Genomic DNA, 25,284 nt, shown 5'->3' with positions numbered 1-25,284 from the left:
TTGATTTTATGGAAGATTTAATATAAAAAATGTACAATGGTTCTAGTAAATCTAATTTAAAATCTGTGAAATTATGACTAGAAGGGCTAGTTATACACTTTGTCCTGTGAAAAGAAATAAACCTACAAATTTGATTCTACAGTTTTCATTAAAAAATATATAACATTATTATGAGTCATACCACAACAATTCAGATTTCAACAAACAATACATAAATATTTGCCATCACTTAATCATGTACACTGATTAAACAAAAAGTATAATTTTAAGATATGATACAAAGACTTCACTGAATCAACTGGTAAGATATTATAATAAATACTTATACATTTTTTACTTCTTCAAAATACAAAGATAAGGAATAACCTACAAATCTGTATAGTGTCATTTTATGATATCACACCAAATGTCAGCTCATTATGTGCCAACATAATCATGATAATGCAAGAACTTTCAACAATTTTTTTAGATTTCAAAGGGCATAATTCCATCAAAACATGTTAATCAAACAAATTGCAAGTGTTCTCTGTAAATCATTTTCAAACAAGTGAAAACCAGAAATGCTAGGTAATTGGAAAATTAAAAATTGGTTCACTTATCCAAAAGTTTGAATATTAAGTTGATTTTGATGCATTTTTTTATGAAAATATCATCCTTGGATGGAATGTTCTAGCATATATAACATGTTCACTCCTGCAACATTCTTTATGTGCATATCCATAGTCAGCAGCTTGTAATTCAGTGCAAGCAGTTGCTAGATGTTTGCCCAATTGGTTATTTGTTTGTTGTTTTTAGCATATATCAGACTGTTGGTTTTTCCTTCTTTGAGTTGATTCATGTTATATCATACCTCGGCCTTTTATAGCTTGCAATATCATATGGCTTCAACTCATTGTTGACGACCTTAGAGTGCCCTATATTTGTTTAAATCCTCTGATTTTTGGTGAATAGTTGTCTTATTGGCAATCATCCCACGTCTCCTTTTTAATTTATAGATGCAAGATAGCAATCTTGTTCAATAATCATGAAAAGCTATAAGTTAGATCACAATTACACTGACACTACACATGTTGGTTTAAATCTGTCTAGTGGTTTTGGAGAGATTTTTTTTTCAAGTCTGAGGTGCCAAAGACAAATGATGATTGATAGATGAAAGACACCATGTGATGGTAATAATTTGCATAAAAATTTGGTCAAGGTGAGCAAAAAATACATACAAATACGAATGTAATTTTTTTTTTAATGTAAAAATAATTAGTGATATGTACCTCTAAATTGCAATATTTTACATTACATAATTACCGTCCAAAAAGAGAAGAAAAATATATATGTGTATCTATTGGTAATATGGCAAAACTTGTACAATTCTATGTTTGTGTCAGCATTACAATGAAATTAACCCTGAATATTGGATATCAAAAACAGGAGGGGGAAAATCAATTATCACTGAAAAAAGTTATCTTTTCTCAAAGATAAGACTCCATTTTTGCCCTTCCATATTGTTCTGTAGTTTTTTTGTTTTTTTGTGTTTTTTTTTTCAATTTTTGATTTACTTATTACTTTTTATAAATATCCTTTGTTGTAAAAAATAAGAGACTCAAATTGTTTTAGTCTAATTCAACAAACAGTTAATGACTCTAGACAAAAAACTATTTGTCATATTTATAGCCTTATGCCAAAAAGTTAAAGGTTGATCAGCATGGTCAGTAAAACATTTTTTGTTTATCTACATCCTGTTTAGAAATATATCCCTGATAAATTTTCTTCTATAAAAATTTTATGGGGAGAAGATCAGTTAAATAAATAAACTGCTTCGCCGAGCGCAGCTGGATATGACCGCAGAGGTCCAACCCTGAACAGTTGGGGCAAAACTGGACACAATATTCAAGCTTGATACAGGTCTGGATTGATTGTAATTAAATATTTGACACATTATAGGTTTCTGACACAGAATAAATGTAGTCAAAGAACTTGAAATTGGTTGTATTATTTGAATTTATATTCAATTGAAGATTTCTTGCTGTTGTGCAATACACTGTGCTGTTGCGCAATACTTAGTTAATCTGTTTTCAGACTATATACATGTACAAAGAATTAGCAAAATAAATTGTGACCTCAAATTTTTTTCTTTGGTAAATTGACAATTTCTTAAATCTTGAGGGAAAAATAATTGATGTTAGTTTTCATCATATATTTCTTATCAATTTTCCAGAAATCGAAATTATTCCAAATTTAAATAATTCCTTGTTTTAAGGCAAATGTAACAGAGTGAAATCTATAGAAATGCATATCAAAATTTGTTGACATACTCCAACAATAAATATGAATATAAGTAAACAATACGTTAATGAATAATAACTTGCAGTGACATTAACAAGCTTACAGTAACTCTGTACCACTCTTTAAAATCTAAAAGGAAATTCCTTACATAACCTGGATCAAACATAGTCTTGAATCTCAACACCAAGCTACATGACAAGAAGGGAGGGCCAGGTCGGCCTCAGGTATAGTACATTGTTTAAATAGAAGAATTAATAAATAGTAATAATACTTTTTTTACAAAAAGGTTATTTTTACATTTTTAACTGCTTCGTCATTATACATGTTATAAAACATATATAATGTGAAAACTAATAATTATCTGTACTCAGAATATAAAATAGCATTCACTTTTTGTGTTGGTATACTGAAATTTGAGTGAAATATACCCTCTGTCCACAAGTTTCAGATATTCTGCAAAATACAGTTGTAGCCTATCTTGCTTGATGTACTGTACTTCAGACAGTTATCTTTTTTGTAAGATTTATTTTTTCCTGTATATCAGGAACTGGGAAATGCTTTGACATTGTAATAGTCCTTTTTATCTCATGTATCTGTTCCTTATCAATTCCTAATGAAGATGATCCTCCAAACAAAGAAACATGTGCTGGGGTGACTGCTGGCTTCAACGCAAGATGGTTAATTAACATCCAAAGGATGACAACAGACGATATGTTGATTGTTGCATTATGATTGGTTGGTAATTGTTCATTCCACAATGGCAGAGGGTCACTGCAATTTCTAAAAAAAATTTCATTCACACTATCATACATATATACATCAAAACCTTTTTCACTTAAAGCAATTGTTGGTATGAGAGATACTAAGCCACCACTGTTGCTGCTGTTTTGTTCTTGGGTTGATGCTTGGTAATACGAAAAAGTAATTGCTTGGGCCGAAAACTGATGAATACTTTTCGATTGCCGCAGAGATGAAAGTTCTGTTTCTACCTCAACTATCTGATCCTCTTCCTCTACCAATTCATGGAACTCTGAGATTTCATTTACTGGGGAACCTGAAATACCACAAATACCACCATTTGGAAAAACAAGTATGTCTGGGTTTCCATACCATAAAGCTGTAGTTCCTGTTCAAATAAAGAAGCACACCAATCAAAGAATTTCTTTAATCATACATCCTTACAGAAACATACATAAAACAGGAAGAATTCCTTAGAGTCCGATGAGAAAAGATATAAGGTGTATTGGGTATTTCGTGCATTAATAATTTTATCAATTGCATACAACTTACTGCAGTGACTTGTTATATGTTTTGCTGTCCACCTATACCTGTATAACGGAAATTCTTTTTTAAAATTGTGATGTCCAATTTGATGGGTACTTGTGTGATTGTAAGTAATGGCGGACAAATTTGCATACAAGTGTTAATATGTCTATTAGATAAGATTTATTTTATTAAAGTGTCACCATCCATTACCTCATCTAAAATGTTGTTTTTCTGTATGTGCTTCAAAGCTGTCTTTAAATCAAAATATTCAGTAAAATGCATACATGTTGTTAAACTAAAATATTCTTTAGTGAAGTTTTAAAGGGAAGTAAGAATATTTCATATAAATTATAAGATTATCTCCCCATGGAACCTTATTGACAAGATATTGTAACTTCACATATATTTTAATAAATATTACGTGTTTTAATTCAAAGTGATGTATGATTATTATATATATATATAGATGACTTTTTAAAAAAAATAGTATTAAAACTTAGTTGGGACATTGTTATAGTAATTATAAAATGACCACCCTCACCTTTCAAATGACTTATTCTGCCCCTGGATGTAAGGCAACCAACAATCAACCAATCAATCAATCAACTAATCAACTGACTCATTAAAATAACAATATGTAAAGAATTTTTTTGACACATTTTCATTATAGCCATGAAGTGAAAATAAAAAAGATATATAAAATCATAATGGATTGTAAGTATGCTGGTTAAAATTTTTGACTGATTTTCCCAGTGATTTTAGGGAAGATGTGAAAGATGATGACACATACCAAGTGATGGCTACACATGTAGCTCATTTCATTTAGACCTTTGGTCAAGGTGCATAAAATATCATGAAAATCACTCTATTAAAAAGTTAATCCTATGACATACAGCCGTAATAACGAACTGTTAAAACAAACTTACCAATTCCTGTATTTCCATAAAAAACTGTTCGACCACAGCCACAGGGACAGCTAACAACTTTATCTGGAACATCGTTGGACATAATATATGGTAATGGTATAGAAGTGTCTGTAGAACCTGGATCATAACTTGGAAATACCAATTGTGACAGAAGATGAATTGCCAGCAACATGGATATTTGCGACTCTGTGAATTTTTTCCTGTCTCTAAGTTCTTGTAATGCCTTACGAAGACATTTTTCGTGGTAATCTAAAATAAAGGAATTAGGATGAATGAAGCATGATATTTCAGAAGTACACTGGAGGCAAGTGTAGACATATTATTTTGCTTGACACAGTTAAATGGTGGACGCAGTAATACAAAGTATGTTGGACCTACAACAAAACCAATAGATATAGTTTCAAAACATATAAAACCAACTTAATCCAGCTTGTCCATGTTGTCAATTTTGAACGATTTTTCTAAGAAAAATTTACAGCCTACACTAACAGCAGAAAACAGAATTGATTCTCTGCTAACAAGCATTGGTTAAACAATTTGAAAAATAAACTGCTTCGCTGAGTGCAGCTGGATATGCCAGCAGAGGTCCAACCCTGTTGGGGCAAAAATGGACACAATATTCAAGCTTGATACAGGTCTGAATTTGGATTGTAATTAAATATTTGACATATTGCAGGTTTCTGAATAAATGTAGTCAAAGAACTTGAAATTGGTTATATGAATTGAATTTATATTCAATTAAAGATTTCTTGCTGTTGTGCAATACACTGTGCTGTTGCACAATACTTAGTAAATCTGTTGTCAGACTATAAACAAATAAAGTTCAATTAATTCTCAATATCATATTAGAAATTTATGAAAATCAAAAGGGAGCTTACATCAATAGATATAAACAATTCACCAAAGTTTCATGAGAATTGCTGACAGCATTTTTGAGTTATTGTCAGAAAACTGGAAAATCACCCTATTTTTAATGAATAAAACCCCATAACTCAGAAATGTAAAATGTAAAATTTATAAAATTCTTAAGGGAGCTTACATCAATAGATATAAACAATTCACCAAAGTTTCATAAGAACTGCTGAAAGTAATTTTGAGTTCTTGTCCGAAAACTGGAAAACCCCCCCTTTTTTTTTTAATAAAACCCTGTAACTCAGAAACGTAAAATCTAAAATTTATAAAAATCGAAAGTGAGCTCATGTCAATAGATATAAACAATTCACCACAATTTCTTGCAAGTTGGTGAAAGCATTCTTGAGTTATTGTCCGAAAACTGGAAAATCACCCTTTTTTTAATGAATAAAACCCCATAACTCGGAAACGTAAAATCTAAAATTTATAAAAAACCAAAGGGAGCTCATGTCGATAGATATAAACAATTCACCAAAGTTTTATGCAAATTGGTTAAAGCTTTTTTGAGTTAATGGACAGACGGACAACGGTATACCATAATACGTCCCGTAAATTGGCATATAATAAAATCCCCATCGACACATTTTTTCAAGACACCCTTAGGATGTTTCTGGTCAAGTTTGGTTGGAATCTGCTCAAAGTCGTGATGCATGTACATGTAACTTGTTTCAAAAAGAGAATTGTTATTTTGTTTTTTTAAGGTTTATGATGATAAGGCACAGCAAGTGATGGCAATATTATCTCAAATAAAACCTTTGATCCAGGTTTGCTAGAAGCTGGTCAAATGTGATTTTTTTTTTCCACCTTAATGTATCCAAAGAACACCATAAAACAAACCATTATGTAAATGAAAAAAATGTATCTGATCTTGAACATACATGTACATGTACATACTACTTCTGTGGAAGATTGGAACAGCATGACATATCCTTGTACTGACAATAATTAACTTCAGAAATACGAACAATGACAAAGCCTTGTTTGTATTTCCGGTCTGTTTTGTTTTGAAAAGAGGAGACATGCATGTAGAATCGATATATGTTTTTATGCTTCACCAGGCTGTCTTAAATCAAAGGGAAGGATGGAGAGCTCTTAAGATGTTTAATGCTTAACTTTATTCTTTGTGTGACCATGGTGACTGTCCATACTCTAAATCTCTTTAAATCAGTGTTTGAGGTTGGTTGCTGTATTCCTTATTTGTTGTTTGTTTACATGGTTTATATCAATGTTTGTTACTTTGTTATCCAATTTGAACTATTTGACATTTTTGATATGCAGGTATTAATGTTGATCATTACTGAAGGCTTTCTGGTAACCTATTAATAGTTGTTTACATCCTCGTCCTTTAAGTGTCTTGTGGTTGTCTTATTGGAAATTGTACAATATAACTGTACATTTACATGTGCATTTCATGCAACCAGGTCCGACCTCAACAGTAAGTGTTATCTTGTGATTTGAGTGAAATGTAAATTATGTCCACAAACATATATGTTTACATATATGAAAAACAAGTGAAGGACAACACAAAGTGTTTTGAGATTCCAACGAGCAAAACACCACAATATTCATGATATTCAAACTCCTTTTTTGTGAAAACAGTGATCGGAGTGGAATCACCTTGAAGACACTGTAGTGCGCGCACCGAGTGTTAATACAGCTTCAAAACTGCTCTCACGCACTGTCTATAAATCGATGGCGATTTTTCTACAGTTGTATTAAAGCCAGTATTGGTATCCACAACATTCTCATACAGATACAGATACATTTTGAGCTTGATCGACCCTTTCCCAAATTTTTCATATTATTGACACCTATTTTTCATATTATATCACGACACGCTTATACAACAAAACAAAAGGGGCAAACAGGTACATGTATGTGGACGAACGTGATTGTGGGTTAACTTGGATTCCTCATGCCCTATATCAGGAACATATATATATATATATGTTAGATATATATATACTGTTCCCGCCTATATACAGGGTGCATGCATTAAAGCCATTATGCTTCACAATTTTTGATTTATATTCAAAATACCTTTTTTCCGCAAAAAATGAAACAGTGGAGCAAGTTGATACATGCGTCCTAGACTTTCACTGTCGCTTAACATGCGAAACCCATCTGCAAACAAGTCTTTGAAATTCACTCTGTAAGATATATATGAAGATATCATATCTTCTGGAATAGATTCTGGATTCCTCAAATTCCCGTTCTTATCAGCCACACACTCTACTGGTTTGACGATTGCCTCAGAAAATGATGTTCCTATTGTACAATTTTTTAACAGATATGGACTAAATTGGAAATCTTGTACTTTTGAAAGACATTCCTTAATCGAATAATTTGACGTAAACCTGTGATGATGTAACTTAAACAGACCAAATAAATGGCGTCGACACACACATGCAATGCTAAAGCCAAATGCCATGGTGTTGTTGTTTTGTAAATGCCTCCACTGGTTAGTGAATGCTACATATTTTTACATCACTTCTTTATTTACGAATCACAGTATTATGGCGGGTCAAGGGGACTTAACTCTGGGTTAATCTAAAGACCTAAAATATCATCTATGACGAGTTTACCTGCAACGTACCCGGGGACCCAGGGACCAGACGGTCCGAAAGTGTTGTACACAAAAAATTTAATATGAACTAGTCAACAAAAGCAAGACAAACCTTTATTTGGTTTGAAAGGTAATACAAAATCTTTGAACAATTTACCAGCCAAAGTGACATGCCACCTTTGAGTTTAATTTAATTCACTAGCGCAGTCATAAAACAATCATAGTATGATATAGAACTCTGAAGTAAACTATTTAGACACATATTTATCTCTTTTATAGAGCAAAAAATAATAGACCTCTGAATTCTGGAAAAGAACAAAACATTTTAAGTTTTGCTGAAAAAAAGTCCAATTGAAAAATTACATTTGGCTTTTTGTAAATTTTTACTTGGAACCAGAAAGAAAGCAGGAGAATTCCTAGAAATTTAAAACATTAAAACACCAATTTTATAATATTTCAGTAGATTACAATGTTGTACATCCCATACTCTTTTGAAAGGAGCTTATATGCTTAGTAAAAACTTAAGACACAGAAGGAGTATACTAGCTCATGATCATGCAGTCTGGTTTACATGTGCATAAAAAAATTTATGTGAACTTAATTCAGATATTACACACATTCAACATTAGTTCAGACCTGACAATAACTATAAATATTAAAGAGACTAATGAAAAGTTTGTTCGTTGAATAACTACTAGATCATCATCGTGCTGATTGGTCCGTCAGTGATTCTTGCTGTTTACAGATTCATTTAAAACTTGTAATTCCAAGTCAACAACTCCTCAAAAGAGTTTACTTAGCTCATCATTTTTAATGTTCTGCTTCATATTTTTTATAATAATTGCTGAAAACGCAAAAAAAAAGGGTAACACTGGTCATCTATTGGAAGGCAGCAATCATGTGACGGCCAAGTTTGATTGAAATTGGCCGGTCCAATGGTAACAGGAGATGTTTTAGAAAAAAATTATGACGACAGACAATAGCTCACCTGGCCTATATAATTATAGCAAAGTTGACTTAAAATTAAAATCTCTTGAGGAGATAGTACAGATTTTAAATAAGGACACACATGTAAAAACCTGGTATCATTTATCAACTATACAAATTCTGACAAATTTTACACAACTTGTGGATTATAAAAAAAAATAAAAAATAAAGCAAGACTAACTTTATTTTTGCAAATTATCAAAAAAATCTATTGGTTTTAATTTAGACCCTTTACAATTTGAGAACTTTGACAAAGTTATTTAAGAAATAATTTCTTCATGTCATGCTCTATGCTCATTTTAACATGGGTAGGCATTATATTTGTCGATATTTTACAAGGAGCGTTGACGTTAACTGTTGACGAAGCTACAGCTTCAATGACAAAATGTTGCAGACTTGAAAAAAAAATTGTTTCACACTCAGCTGCCACTATATGTAATGCTAAAATTGTCAAATTAATTTGAAAACAAATAATGTACACATACCCTTAAAAATGGAATCAAGATAATGTTCATATGCCAGATTAAACCAGACCATAAGGCAACTGCATACAAGATATGGATTAACTCATTCTTCTTCAGTCTGGATTATGAAGTTTTATATCAGGAGCATCCACTGCTAGATCTGTATACCTGTATTTTGTATCTGATGAGCCTTTATATAAACTAGATCATTTTAGAGTTCTAGATCTATTTAAAGACTTTTGCAGCCAATCAGGTAATCAGCAAGTCCAATGAACATTTCTGTCATGTAATTCGTAAGTATCATTTGTGTGGTCTTGTTTAAACTAGCAAAGAAGTTTCTGTGACATTTAAAACTCAAAACATGATGTTGAAAGATACCAAGAGATGGAAATATAAACTGTTGACACAGAGATATGTCTTGCGTTTTTTGGTGGTATATAATGCAAATGTTGAAATTAAATTGCAATATTTAAACTTGTTATCTATGCAATGAACCATGACTGACGGTTCAGGGCAAAATAAAAACACCATGGAAATGCTAATGCTTATAAAACTGCATACCCAACACCATTGACTTATCAATTGGTTCCTTGTTCAACTCTGAAAGTTTCAAAGTCCATGAACCATGACAAGGAAGTGGGACCAAATAATCTCTATGAAAATGAGACTTGCAAATGCCAATACAACTGCATACCAAATATCAGATATTAGTCACTCATCTTAAACTGATCTAATCACAAATCACATGTAAATAATGCAAAACATTGTCAATAAACCATGACTGAGGCTGGAGCTGAATCTCTATGGAACTGAGATTTGTCAATGCGTATACATCTGTATACCAAATATCATTGACATACCACTTATAGTTCCCTTTCAATTGACCTAATCACAAACTTATACATGTAAACTAATTAAAAGTTTTAATTCGACTATGACTGAGGGAGAGAAGCAAAATAATCTCCTTAGAAATAAGATGTTTCAATGCTTATATAACTGCATACCAAATATCATTGACCTACCACTAGTTGTTTTCTTTAACTTGAACTTATCACAATCAAATACATTGTTGAAGCTGATGCTTATGGAAAAAGCATGCCCAAGTCTCGCTTTTTAAACTTCGTCCATACCATACAATAAATCAGCTGTGTGTTCCCCTTGACCACAGAAACCTCTTCCCCCTTTATTTGTCATTCAGACTCAAATAAAATATAAGATAGGTTTTCTCAATTAAACTTTTATTTACCTATTTATTTATGTCATTATCATGCATCATAATATAAAATACCCAAATGAAACCAGACCCATTCTGCTCCATCAAGTGTGTACAAATACCATAGAAATTGTAATAATAATAAGTTTTTAGTCCCTTTATAAGTAAAAGGAGGAAAAGGATCTGCATCATGGGTAAGGTATCATTGGTTAAATATTACAATTATACAAAATAACTGACAGAGCTGAGGATTCTTTTTAGTTTCTTGATACCAGTTCCCAGACTAGCTGTTTAAATAGAATTTAGAAAATCAATTCTGTTCTGAGATACATGTCTTAAATTTTAATATCCTTAGGTCTTAAAGGAATATTTTTTTTGCTCTGAATATTAAACTTGGTGCTTTCCAATACTTTTAAATACCAAACTTCAAATAAATTTATATAATTTCATAAAATATATGAATCCTCAGTTTGTCACATACGAAGAGGCATTTACAAATATAACAATGAATACAATGGTAAATACTAAGATAAAAAATGCATAAAAATACATGAATCAAATTCATTTATGAGGTGTACTCAATTTATTTACTGGGTTATTTAAATAAACTAATATCATGATCTGTGCAAAAATTATTAGATCACCAAGGAAATAGTTCACTGCATTTCATTAAACATTTATAACCCCAAGCTCTTATATTGTATATAAAGTTTCTTTATAATTCCTCCCAATTTCTAACCAAAGTCAATTCTTTATATCAAAGTAGGATAGTTATTTAACAATACATGTATGATATAAGTATTTTTTTTTTATTATTTTCTTGGAACCAGAACTTTTTGCCCAGGAAGTAATAAGTAATTATTTCATTTAAAATAAAAAGAGGAGATATAAAATTGAGAATGGAAATGGGGAATGTGTCAAAGAGACAACAACCCGACCATAGAGCAGACAACAGCCAAAGGCCACCAATGGGTCCTCAATGCAGCGAGAAACTCCCGCACCCGGAGGCGTCCTTCAGCTGGCCCCTAAATAAATATGTATACTAGTTCAGTGATAATGGACGTCATACTAAACTCCAAATTATACACAAGAAACTAAAATTAAAAATGATACAATACTAACAAAGGCCATATAAAATATGATTGCCAATGAGACAACTCTCCACCAGAGACCAAATGACATAGAATTTAACAACTATCAGTCACCTACAGCCTTCAATCATGAGCAAAACCCATACCCATAGTCCATATCCTTTAGGAAATGTGACATAGTAAGCAAGTATATCATCTGTTTTCTCATCCGTCTACAACTTCCAATCACAATTAAAGGATTGAATTGATTTTGCCTAAACTTTCAAATAATCTTCAGTATCTGTTGGCATTGTGTATATTTTTTTCACATCCAAAGGTTCCCCAATCGAAGAATGGACTTTTCCATTTATAAAATTTTATTACTCATATTGAAGGATAGGTTGGTTCAGCTGATAAGAACATAGATTTAGTTAGAGCAAGATTCTGCATTTATAAATCTTGCAAGTTGGTCAATCTTCAAGGACCACTTCAATATTTATGTTCATTTTTTTTTTTATTCTATCCACTAAGAGGAGTTAAAAGCATAATAAATGTCTGATCTCATTATGTAAATTTATATTTTGAATTGCATGTATAATCAACATATATAAACTCAATCATACTAAGGCTTGGTATAACAAGATTTGACATTAAAAACAAATAAAATCACATAAAAACCACTAAAATCAGATAAAACAAGATAAAACACAAATCTTGTTATAGCAAAGCTTTATAAAATTTACATTAAAGCTACAGTGGTAATATATATCAGTGTGAACCCCAAATTTATTTTGAATTTAAGTCATTAAAATTTTGTCATAATGAGATCCAACTACTAAAAACATGATTAAAAACAAATATATTTGAACCAACCTATCCTTCACATGATAAAATGGTGGTATGAGAATTTAAGCTTCTTTCCCTTTTTTTTCAAATACTTAGGTCCATTCATTACAATTGAGAACCCCAAAATTTCATTATAATAAAATTAAATATACACAGCCATTAGAGACAGAAGATAATCTGAAAGTTTAAATGAAAACCTTCCAATAGTTTATAAGCTGTGGATGAGAGATGATGATGGACAAACAGACAGACAAATCTTCTTTAATAACAACAGGAGTGCAGATGGGCATGGGATTTGGTCCTGCCCTGGGTCATATCAAAGAATTGAAAATTGGTATTTGATGCTCTCCTGCTAAGCATTCAGCAATTAGGAGTAGGAGCAAAGACTGGTCAGCTGGAAGTCAGAATAATGTGTTCAGGTAGGGTTAGATGTCTTGTGCAGACTTTTACATTATGAACTAGCACATTAAAAAAATCTTGCATTTTTAATTATCCATCCATCCTTCAAAATCAAAACTTCTTTTACAGGATCCTGGTTATACATGTGGAGGGGGGAGGTAATTGTTTAGAGCTGAGTACAAGCATCAAAAATCAAACATTAAAATATAAATAATCATAAATGAGAAAAAATATAGAAATCAATCACACAAAAATGAGAAAATATGACAAACTGCAAAAACTATGTACATGTAATTATTTTCACTTGAGTGGTCTCAGATGCTGAATAATGCATTTATAATATATAACCAAAACCAATAAATAAAACTGACAGCCATTAATTTGTATGAATGTAAAGAATGCAGAGTCAAAACAAACCATCTAACTAAACATTTTTATTTCTAGTTCATATTGCACCAAAAACTCAGTACTTAAATTGTTTAATAGGGGATTTGTTTTATTCCCTTTTAGTGTTTGGCCATCCAAGTCCTACTTAATAGGTTTCTAACCAGAAAAAAATCATTTTCACAAAGGACTTATAATTCTTAACCAGTGTACATAACTTAAAAAAATATATGTAAACTGAAGCAAGTCTTATGGGTATCTTGTGAAACCATATATCATACCTTTGGGACCTCTCAAATAACAATAATTTCACAGTTTTTTTTTTATATTTCTTCAATCACAAAACAACTATTGAATGCAAGAAAAAATAATGAAATAAATATTTATAATTTGAATAATAAAGCGTTAAAAATTAATTGCATTTATAATTCATTCTGCTTTTAAGACAAATATCTGCTATTTTTTTTTACAAAAGATAGCAACAGTTCATCCAATGGTTTGCAGGATTGTAGTCTGAGGTTTTACCATACAAGGAAGGCAGCAACAGCAATTCTTTCGACTGAAAAAGAAACAAAGTTAAATTTCAATTGTTGATCCTTAATTTTAAAATAATCTAACGGGAATAAAGAAACAGACATCAGTGTATGTTAAACAATTTGTTTATTACTTATATTGATTACTCAAAAATATATAGTATCAAAAATATCCGATTTTATTGTTATCTCCCCTTCATATATCTTCTTCAGATCTAGTATCTGCTTTAAAGGGTACATTATTTTAAAATGAAAAGATTGAATACTGATTTTTTTTAATTGTAAATTAAAAAAATATATATATATATATTGAAATCTATTCAGTGACATTCATCACACCATAACATAAACACATTAAAGTTGTATGTTGATGAATAAGTTCTCACCTTATAACAGCTTTATCCCAGCAAGTAACCCAATGGAAACCTGATGCTAACCTGGAATATAAAAGTAGTCAAGTTATACTAAACTTTCCTAAAAAAAATTATTACACATGTACTTAATTTAAAATTGCACTAGGAAAACAAAAAATTATGGAAAAAATATTTGGTATTCTGAATTAAAGTTTTATATTTACCAAAAAAATTCAACCGGTATCTCATCAGTGTAAAATTATTTTTTTGGTACGCAATAACCAAATATTATATTACTAAAAAGATGCTTGATTACCTACCAACATGTTAACAATATCAGACATCCAAGTCTTACTCCCAACACCATGAAAACATCATCATTATAACAACCTAAAAATAAAAAAAATATAAAAATTATTACTTGTTTACAGATCAATCTGTCTCTAAGAAGACTAACAAAATAATGCTATGCTTCATTTATTAAAACCTGTTATACATTATCATCTTCACTATATAAACTTTAAACTGCTAGAGATAGAAATTGACCTTGTGCAAGTGCACATATATGTATAAGACAATGATATTGGAATATTCAATTACAAAATCGGATGGTTTTGTTCTCTTTTGATGGTTCTTAAAATCATTTTCATAACAGCGTAGACAACCCCAATACTTATGTTGGTAATAATACTAACTCAATTACTGTAAATTCAGAAACTATTGCAATGTTTTTATTATTGCGAAAAATGCAACATGGTTGTATTGGCAATAATTTAAACTAGCATTTTGAAATTTTTTATATGAATTAAACAGGATTTTTCTCAATATCGCAAAAATTAAAATCGCATTTTAGTCTAAAATTAAAAAATCACAATTAATGAATGGTTATATTATTTATTTTGAATTTATTGAACCATAAGTTATTATTTATTTTGAATTTATTGAACCATAAAATTAATTTTTGACTCTTCACATTGAATAATCCGAGAAGCAGATTATGTAAAATGTGGAGAGTCAAAAATTAATTTTATGGTTCAATAAATTCAAAATAAATTATAGCCATTCATTATAAATAAATTTCTAACAAAAATAAGGCTCAAAGAACTTTTTATATTATTTATATTAACCATAAAAACGTACACGGATGTTGGCGTATGAATATACAACGTCAGAGTGGGCGTCTCGCCATAAAAATTGACAACATTGAAAATAAAAGTAATACGTTTAACCAATTAGAAGACAGTAATTACACCAAATTTATTTATTAATAATTGCACGCAATAATTTCTGAATTTACAGTGCCTTTAACTTGTTTGCCAATGGCTATCGATAACAGTGATTTTACGCTCACTGAGTCTGTCAGAGGCCTTCCAATAGGGATTTAAATAGAACAAGAGGCTCTCAAGAGCCTGAATCGCTCACCTGTATTTCAGAGGAGAAGATTTTTAAATGTGAGCAAACTTGATGAACAAATTGTGTAAAAGTGTCTTTTAAGGGCAATAACTCCTTAAGGGGTCAATTGACAATTATAGTCATATTAACTTTTTTGTAGATCTTACTTTGCTGAACATTATTGCTGCTTACAGTTTATATATATCTATAATAATATTCAAAATAAAAAAAACTGCAAAATTTTGTTAAAACTACCAATTCGGTGGTAGCAACCAAACAATGGGTTGTTCGATTCGTCTGAAAATTTCAGAGCTGATAGATCTTGACCAATTGAACAATTTTACCCTGTGTCAGATTTGCTCTAAAAGCTTTAATTTTTGAGATATAAGCCAAAAACTTCATTTGACCCCTATGGTCTATTTTTAGTCATGGCAGCCATGTTTGTCGATGGATCAAAACTTCGGATACAATTTATAAACTAGATACCCTAAGGAACATTTAGTTAAAGTTTAAAGGTATTTGGCCCAGTAGTTTCAGAGAAGATTTTTTAAATAGTTTATGACAGACGACAACAGACGACGACGACAGACAACGGACGACAACGGACGCCAAGTGATGGCATAAGCTCACATGGGACCCGAAGGGCCCCGGTGAGCTAATAAAAGAGCAAAGTACATGTAGGCACAAGAGAAGAAAAAAAGAAAATAATTATTCACCATTTAAATCAACACGCAAGGTTTAGTCCTCTGCTAGTAATTCGTACTATTTGTTGTAGGCATTTAGAACCTTTGGCGACCCCAGTTTAAATGTCTATAACACATTCAATGTGACAAGTGGGCGTTACAAACTTTCACCTTATCTGACCCAGTCAATAGATAACATAAGAGCGCCAAGAAATCCTCTATGAAAATGATTCTATATCAATTCAATATTCAAACAGTTACAGACTTTGCATAAAAATTTGTTCGACCCAAATAAGTTTACAAATTCATTGATAATAACTTGCATACAGTTGGTTTCTATCCAACACAGCTCACTCGACACCAGACAGAAAACAAATGTAAGACTAGAAACCAAACACTGATAGAAAAGAACCCTTAAAAAATAATGTTAAATGCCTATATATATATTACCATAAAATTTGTGGAATATATAAACTTACCACATATTTCTCATGGTAAAGCCTCAGACTTGGTGAAGATTAAATTGACCATCTCCCTTAGAGCTGCTCTCCCGGCTGACAAGGTGGCTCTCCTCATCATCTTAACATCTTTTTTTTTTAAATATAGTTTTATACATTAAATATATCAGATGCATTTCCAATAAATCCCCTTTCTTGAAAATTTCAGCAAATCAATTGTTAATGACCCAAGATTTCTCCCACCCTGCATACTTATTATCTAGAGCTCTGCTTACATTTATTTTTTTTTATTACAGAGCTCTAAATAATAGTCAATATTAGCTAGTATACATCTGATATTAAAAAAAATGTACAAACATGAATATCCAAGTAGATGAAAATCCTAACAATGAGGGAATTTCAAGTATGTGGAGTTAAACAGGGGTATAATAAATTGCCTCCCTTTGACCCAAATTTCACCCTGTTCGGACTCCACATCCTTGTTATATTAAACAAAATAAATAAAATAGTACAATTAAAATTAAAAAATAGATTGATAACAAAAATCTAACACATTTCAATAAAATATTTCGTATTGATCGAATTATGGTGGCAGAGTGGTCCTATAAGTAGTTCAACTACTGTATCACTAGCCTGTCAACACTGAGAACCCTCAAATGAAATGTGTAACTTCATTATTAATTTGACTAGGGTTTTTCCGTTTCCCTGATGAAGGTGATGTTTTCACCAGGCACTCTGGCTGTCTCCACAAATAAAAATTTACAGCCAAAATTATAGTAAATCATGTTAAAGTGGTGTTTAACACCAAAAATCAACCAATCCAATTTCAACAAGATGTTCTTCAACTATGCCTTTTGTAAAATTATTCTTTAAAAAATATCACCTTGGTTACAAACCAAAATCAGCTAAAGTTGACAAAAAAAGTGCAAAAAATATATTTCTAACTTCTTAACTTCGTAAATTCCTCTGCATTAGAGCACCCTTGTCACATATCTTAAAGATATTAAAATTAACATGAAAAGAAAAGGTTGTAAGGGGATATATTTACTGCAGACCATTATTCATCTTTTTAGTTTACACTAGAGAGGCATTTGCTATGGTAAGGTATTTTGAACATTGCTAAAAAAAACAAAAATAATTAAAATTTTTGCTAAGAAATTTAGTGGGAATATTCACATCGGCAGATTTAATTGCATTAACTACATGTATAAAGTAACTTGTAAAATTTGAAAGTATCTCAAATCCTTAAATAACAAAAAGATGGCAAAAATATATACATTACAATTTGCAAAAAAAAAAAATACATTTCAATAATTGAACATTTTTTTTTTCTTTTTTCTTTCTTTTTCTTTTAGATTATCCATTCTTAAACTGCTGGAAGTGTTTTGACTTGACATGAGTATAAATGGAAAATAGAAAGAATTTTTGTAATGTCAAATACAAGTTAACCTACAACTTCCAATCTTGTTGAAAATGGAGAATCTTTACATATTTTTTTTAAACATTTTCTCAAGCATACACAAAAATAGTCTGAATTACATTCTTTACTGTTGCAGTTATATCACACAACCATTTTATGCAGCCACAGTTATCTGAAAAAGAAATATACATTACTCATGAACATTGAAATATTTAATGCAAAACAATTATAGTTAACTGAGCATTACAATTATAATGTATAGAACATTTCTTTTTCTTTGTTATAAAGTGATTTGTTGACATAAATTTTAAAGTACCAGTATTTCTTAGCAATAAAAGGATGAAAAACAAGTCATTGGCTGATGTCTTTACAAGTATCTTTTTAACATTGTTTTATAGCTATATATAGTATATCAGGCTATTAACATACTTGATTGAATTTTTTAACATTTAGTCATGTTGAACCTTTATAGCTAACTATACAATATAGGTTTTGCTCATTGTTGAAGGCATAGGGTGACATTTAGTTGCATCCACATCATTTGGTCTCTGGTTGATAGCTGTCTCATTGGCATACATACCACACGTACATATTTTCATATATGGGGACAACTATAGATAACAAAAAAACTGAAATCCGAAGATTTCGCATTATACATTATACTTTTTGACTTCTCATATATCTTTATATCTCCTTCTAAATTGTTTATTCAACTATAAGTAAAGAAGACATTAATATGTAAGATTTACATCTGTGCCTAACAAAAATCTTGGGCTTTAAAATGCTCTTGGATGAAAAGTTCATAAATCTATGTATTGATTCTTACCATAAAAGTCAGCTCCAATGCCCACTCCCAGCTTCAATCCTTACAGACAAGCTGTGATGCTAACCTGAAATATAAAATGATAATTCATTAATAAAACCCTGTAACTCGGAAACGTAAAATCTAAAATTTATAAAAAACTAAAGGGAGCTCACGTCAATAGATATAAACAATTCACCAAAGTTTTATGCAAATTGGTTAAAGCGTTTTTGAGTTAATGTCCGACATGTTGACGACAGACGGACAGACAGACGGACAGACAACGGTATACCATAATACGTCCCGTAAACGGGCATATAAAAACTGTTTAAAACGTTCTTTGTTGGCATTATGTATGTATATTGAATAGATTGAATGATTGGTTGTTGGTTGCTTAGGTCCAGTGGCAAATCATTAAATAGAAATAGTCTTAAAATGTGTTATATATGTCAAGAACATATGGATGAGACAGCAATCCAACAAGCCAACACATTTTTATGTAAACAATTCAGATCCTAAACTTTACTCTCATTTGGTTACTGCTATAATAATAAGAGTAGATTCCTGTAAAAAATCTTTTAAGCGTTCATATCTTGTTTTTCCATAAAATATTTATAATACATTTAAGTTTTCCAAAACAGGACTAACATACTAGTACATACCTTTGTATTAGCTGTATAAGACCACCAAGTCTTATTCCCACACCATGAAAACATGTCTCAGAAAGAACCTGAAATGAAATTATAATCAACACATTATACATTTTGTAAATCAATTTATGTGTTCCTGATAACCTAAAATTTACTAAATATTGTTCTGATTTCATATTGCAGGTAGACAATTGTATAAAATCATTTTTTTTTAAAATCAATATAAAAGATAGAAAAGTAAAAAAACGTCGGATTTAAATTTAACTGCACAAAAAATATCTGAAGATTTTACAAAGTTATCTCCCATTGAATGCAAAATCGTGTTTTAAATTGTACTGGTCTTTTCTTGAAGTTTAATGACTATTTTTAGGATTTACTATTGATATTTTAATAGAAAATCTTGTTCATGTATCTTGTATCTTTAAATACTAAACTGGTAAATTAATTCATCAATGGTGTTTTAAATGCAATATTTCAGAAGGGTCTGTTATCTAAAAAGATCTGGCTAAAATAAACTTGCCTTTTCTATTTTCATGGTAAAGAGTCAGATTTGGTTGAAGATTTAATTGACCATCTTCCTAAGAGCTGCTATCCTGGCTGACAAGGTGGTTCTTCTCACTATCTTATTGTCAATCTATGTTGTGTCCATTTGTTTTTAGAAAATAAAGTAACATACGGTACATAAAAAATATCAGATGCACTTTCAATTAATAAACTTTTTGAAAAATTTCACATAATTATTTTAAGTGACACATAATTTTTCCCACCCTAAATTTCTATAATCTAGAAAACATCTGATATGTAAAAAAGTGCATAAACGTGAGTATCCAAGTAAATAAAAATCTAACATTGAGGGAATTTCAAGTACTTGAAGTTCAACACAGTATAATCAATAACCTCCCTTTGACCTAAATTTCACCCTGTTAGAACTCCACATCTTTGTTATATATAACAAAAAAACATAAATAGTATACCGGTATTCAAAAAAAAAAAAAATCAAATTACAAATATTCAACACATTTCAATAACATATTTAGTGCGGATGGAGTAATGGTGGCTAAATGGTCAAAGTAGTTCAACTACTGTATCACTAGCCTGTCAACACTCTGAACCCTCACATTGTAAGTGTGTTAAAAGTCAATCTTAATTGACTAGCGTTGCCAGTTTCTCTGTTGAAGGGGATGTTTTCACCAGGCTGTCTCCACAAATAAAAACTGGCAGCCAAGGTATAGCAAATCATGCTGAAAGTGGTGTTAAATAGCAAAAATCAATCAATCTACTTTCATCAAGATATTCTTCAACTATGCTTCTTGTAAAATATTCTTAAAATAATATACCCTTCGTTATAAACTCAGCTAAAAATGACACAAAGGTGAAAAAATATATTACAATTTGCAAAAATAAAAAAACATTTCAATAATTAAACATTTTTTTCTTTTTTTTTTTCTTCTCTTTTTTTTTAGATTCTCCATTCTTAAACTACTGGAAGTGTTTTGCCTAGACATGAGTATGAACAGAAAATGGAAAGTAATTTTTGAAATTTCAAAGACCTATTAACCTACAACTTCCAATCTTGTTGAAAATGGAGAACCTGTACATAATTTTTTTTTCTTTTTGTAAAAATTATAAACATTTTCTCAAACATACACAAAAATAGTCTGAATTACATTCTTTACTGTTACAGTAAAATCACATAGCCCTTTTATGCAGCCACAGTTATCTGAAAAAGAAATATACTGAATTAAACGTAATTGGCAAAATCTGAAAATTGAAACAATATCAAATGCAAAATAATAAATAACTGGTCATTATAATCATGATTCATAAAACCTTTCTCTTTGTTTAAAAGTGATTTGCTGATATATTTTTTTAACTACCAGTCTTTATTAGCAGAAAAGGATGAAAAACAAGTCAATGGTAGATGTCTAACATATTTCTTTTTTTACATATTGTTTTTTTTTTGTATTGGTTCTTACCATAAAAGTCAGCTCCAATGCCCACTCCCAGCTTCAATCTTTACAGACAAGCTGTGATGCTAACCTGAAAAATAAAATTAGTCATTCAAGATTGTTTATAAGGATCATTTTTGATATACTGTATGTATATTCCATATTTTGAATGATTGATTCATTTGATTGTTGGTTGCTAAATGTCCAGTGGCAAATTAAATAAAAGTCTATAAATTTGTAATAGAAGTTGAGAACAGCAAACCAGCATCCCAACAAACTTTTACATAATCAAATCAGATAATTAAATTTACTCCTTTAAAGGCAATTAAAGAAAGCAAAGACTTCTTACCAAACTCCTACAAACCTTCATGCTTAGAGCACATGCTATTTCCAAATACATTTTATAGTACTTTTTCTTTTTTCCAAACAGGACTAACATACTGGTACATACCTTCGTATTAGCTGTATTAGACCACCAAGTCTTATTCCCACACCATGAAAACATATCACAGAAGAACCTAAAAAGAATTAAAAAAGACACATTATATATTTTACAAATCCATTTCTCTATAAATATAAAGTCACTATATAATGTTCTGATTTCTTACAAAATGTACACAATAGTATCAACACAAGTTTGTAAGATAAACTGTTGACAGAGATGTCTCGCCTAGCAGCGGAAAATGAAAAACATCTGATGATTAGCAACATTGCTAATTAATTCGATAATTTGTTAGAAATGCAAATAAATACAAAATGTCATTGATCTATAGCAAGGAGTAACTATTAACCTGACTAAACAAAAACTTGACATAATAAAAATAAAACAAGTCAAAGGTTTTTGTTTGGAATTTAACTGCACAAAAGTGCTGTGCAAATTTAACAGTTATATGACCCATTGAATGAACAAATCTTCTGTTAATTGTACTGGTCTCCCCTTGAAGTTTTAAATATTTTGATCGAAAATCTTGTTCAAGGAAATGGTAACTTAAATTATAAAACTTATTAAAATTAATACACCAATGGTGTTTTGCATGCAGAAGATCAGAAGGGTGCTGGCGTGTTGTCTTAATATGCACTTCTTGTCGAATATTTCTAGAAAATGTATACAAATATTGGCTTAAATAAACTTGCCTTCTTAATTTCTTGGTAAAGCCTCAGACTTGGTTGAAGATTTATTTGACCATCTTCCTTGGAGCTGCCATCCTGACTGCTTTCAAAGGTTTTCCATCATAGTTTTTTTTGCTAATCAGTCCACTGAATCCATTTTATCTAAGTAATGAAATGTCCTTTCCATTGTACATTAAAAAATGTACAATAGTCACCAGAATGTTCGAATTCCAAGGCATCTCACATTATTTTTCCAATCATGGAAACTGAAGAAATTCTCAATTTAAAATACAAATAATTTATTAAATTCATTTAAAAAGTACTGTAAAAATACCAGACATGCTTTTAAACAGGTAACTTGTACTTTGATAATTTACGAAATGTATTCTTACCCCACAATTTCTTCCACTCATTAAAAGTATATTTTAGAACTATGTTTACATTTTTTTTTATTTACAGAGCTCTAGATAATAGCTTTTATATAAGTTACCAGACATCTGATATGAAAATACTTATCCAAATGTAAGAAAAAAAGTACAGTGTAGTAATAGTATAATAAATACATGTAAATCAACATTTTTTAAATATTTTGAAGCATAGTTTAATCAAAAATATCTCATTTTCAAGGTTTACTACTCATGTACATAGTAGTCATGTATAGTCCCAAAATTTGTAAAAGCCTCTATAGATTTGCAAACTCTCTGTGAATTCCAAAAGATATGGGTTAAAAACTATTTATTTTACCTTTGATGAAAAATTACTTAGTTCCCAAGTCAGGAAAAAAATTATCAAACAATTCCATAGTACCAAGTGGACAACTTAAATATTTGTACTATCATTGTGTGAAGTTAAAAAGATTGAGATTGAAAACTGCAGGAGTTGATTACACAAAATCAGTACCATTTTTGAAAATTTTGGAAAACAATCATCAAGATCAGAATTAAGGGAAAAATGGGGAGAAATTCCTCAAACAATTTCATATAAGCAGGTACACAACTTCAAAATGTACGCAGTTATTCTGTGAAGTTTCAGTGGTACAAGAAAAAGAAGCTGAAATGAAAAAATAAAAATATGATGCAAAATGATATTACATGTATCAAGTATGAAGTCTTTAGATTTAATAAAAAAATTTAGAAAGAAAAAATTAAGAACTCAAAGAAATGATATAATACTGATTCTATAATAAAAATTAATTTCAATACTTTATAATTTAAATTAATTTCAAAACTCAAATGGCACGTAATACTTCAATAAAATAGATTTTTACTTTTTCCTTTAGTTTTATACTTGAAAGAAAAATAGTAGCAAAATTTACAATTGAAAAAGTAAAATTTTTTGTTCCCAGATTATTTATGATAGCATTTTTGATTGGTTATATCAAAATTTGTTTTATGTAAGATTACTTCCAATGACTTTTGTCAGAAAAAAAGGAAAATCACTGATATCTTGACAATAATGGACTGAGGCAAGGTTACTGCACTCTCCGGAATCATTGGTTCCTTAAATGGATAAGAACCAGAAGCAGCCAATATACAGACTTACAGGAATCAGCTCTTTTTGGCTACCGGAAAAAGAAAACAGATAACCAGTTAAATCTAAAATAGTCTGGTTATCTTTAACTATTTTAATGATTAAATCCCCAAAGTCTGAAACAGGGTCTAATATAAATCTAAAACTGCTTGGTTAACAGAACTGATTGTAAGCTATCGCTCAGGCAAAAATAATCACGTATATAATGCCTACCCATGTTAAAACTACAATAAAGTATAGCTTGCAACAATTATTTCTTAATTATTATGGACTAATGGAAAACTCCTTTGAACTAATGAGGCTAAAGTTGGATCCCTGTTAGAGAGTCAAGCTCTTAGATTACTCTTTGTCTGGCCATGAGTTTCAAAAAGGATCCAATGAAGAATAGCTGCAGTCAGTTATTGATAATTGGGTTTTACTTATTTTATTTTTTTTAAGTATTTTATGATGGCAAGTGCTTTACCTATATTGTAATTACCAAATTTGAAAAAGATAGAATGGTTTGATACCAAGGAGCAAATTAATTTATGTTGTAATTCAAACTGTATGATAGGGTTAAGATCAGTCTAATACCTTTTTCAATAAAAGATCTAAATTGTATAAAATGAGCTCTATTTCAACAAACTTATGATTTGAAATTTGGAAATTTTTGTGTTGTACAATCTACTCCTTTTCATGTACACTTGATAGATAGAATACAATAGACCAGTTTTCAGCTCCTTTTTTGTGATCTTGAAATGATCCTGCTCACTGTCAATACTTTTGATTGCAAAAAAGAAAAATTGTTTCAAGAAGCTGGACAAAATTATCCTTTAATATATTGATCACAGAATGGCTTGGGAAGTTAAAAGGATTAATTTTCTATTAAACAGGAAATTTTTACAAAGAAATGCTTAAACTCAAGACAATTTGATTTTACAAATTACGATGAGCAATTGTTAAATGGGACTAACAAGTAAAATTAAAACATTAATACCAGTTGTCAATTATGGTCTCATAATAATGAAGTTATCATTAAATGTCTGGAATCTGTGGATGAAAACCTAGTGTTGAAGGTGAGAGTTGAAAATTAACCCAAGGTTGAGAAGCTT

General features: G+C 30.3%; 1 protein-coding gene and 2 long non-coding RNA genes across 3 annotated transcripts; all 3 read right to left on the bottom strand.

Moving 5' to 3' along the window:
• LOC127702445 (uncharacterized) lies at nt 1–7,901 on the bottom strand. The gene is made up of 3 exons (XM_052206646.1): nt 7,425–7,901; nt 4,473–4,721; nt 1–3,406 (listed from the first exon to the last, which is right to left on the bottom strand). The coding sequence occupies exons 1-3, from the start codon at nt 7,813–7,815 to the stop codon at nt 2,778–2,780; spliced, it is 1,269 nt and encodes a 422-aa protein (XP_052062606.1). The 5' UTR covers nt 7,816–7,901; the 3' UTR covers nt 1–2,777.
• Nucleotides 7,902–18,229: 10,328 nt separating this feature from the next.
• Nucleotides 18,230–19,696, bottom strand: LOC127702443 (uncharacterized). The gene is made up of 3 exons (XR_007982430.1): nt 19,617–19,696; nt 18,979–19,042; nt 18,230–18,324 (listed from the first exon to the last, which is right to left on the bottom strand). It is a non-coding gene; the product is annotated as an uncharacterized LOC127702443 (long non-coding RNA).
• Nucleotides 19,697–20,871: 1,175 nt separating this feature from the next.
• Nucleotides 20,872–22,073, bottom strand: LOC127702444 (uncharacterized). The gene is made up of 3 exons (XR_007982431.1): nt 22,005–22,073; nt 21,581–21,644; nt 20,872–21,324 (listed from the first exon to the last, which is right to left on the bottom strand). It is a non-coding gene; the product is annotated as an uncharacterized LOC127702444 (long non-coding RNA).
• Between the last annotated feature and the right edge of the window lie 3,211 nt (nt 22,074–25,284).

The sequence above is a fragment of the Mytilus californianus genome, unplaced genomic scaffold (assembly GCF_021869535.1).
Source record: "Mytilus californianus isolate M0D057914Y unplaced genomic scaffold, xbMytCali1.0.p SCAF_5, whole genome shotgun sequence".
In the NCBI taxonomy this organism is placed as follows: domain Eukaryota; kingdom Metazoa; phylum Mollusca; class Bivalvia; order Mytilida; family Mytilidae; genus Mytilus; species Mytilus californianus.
The sequence above is the reverse complement of the archived record's forward strand: the minus strand, read 5'-3'. Positions and strand labels throughout refer to the sequence as shown.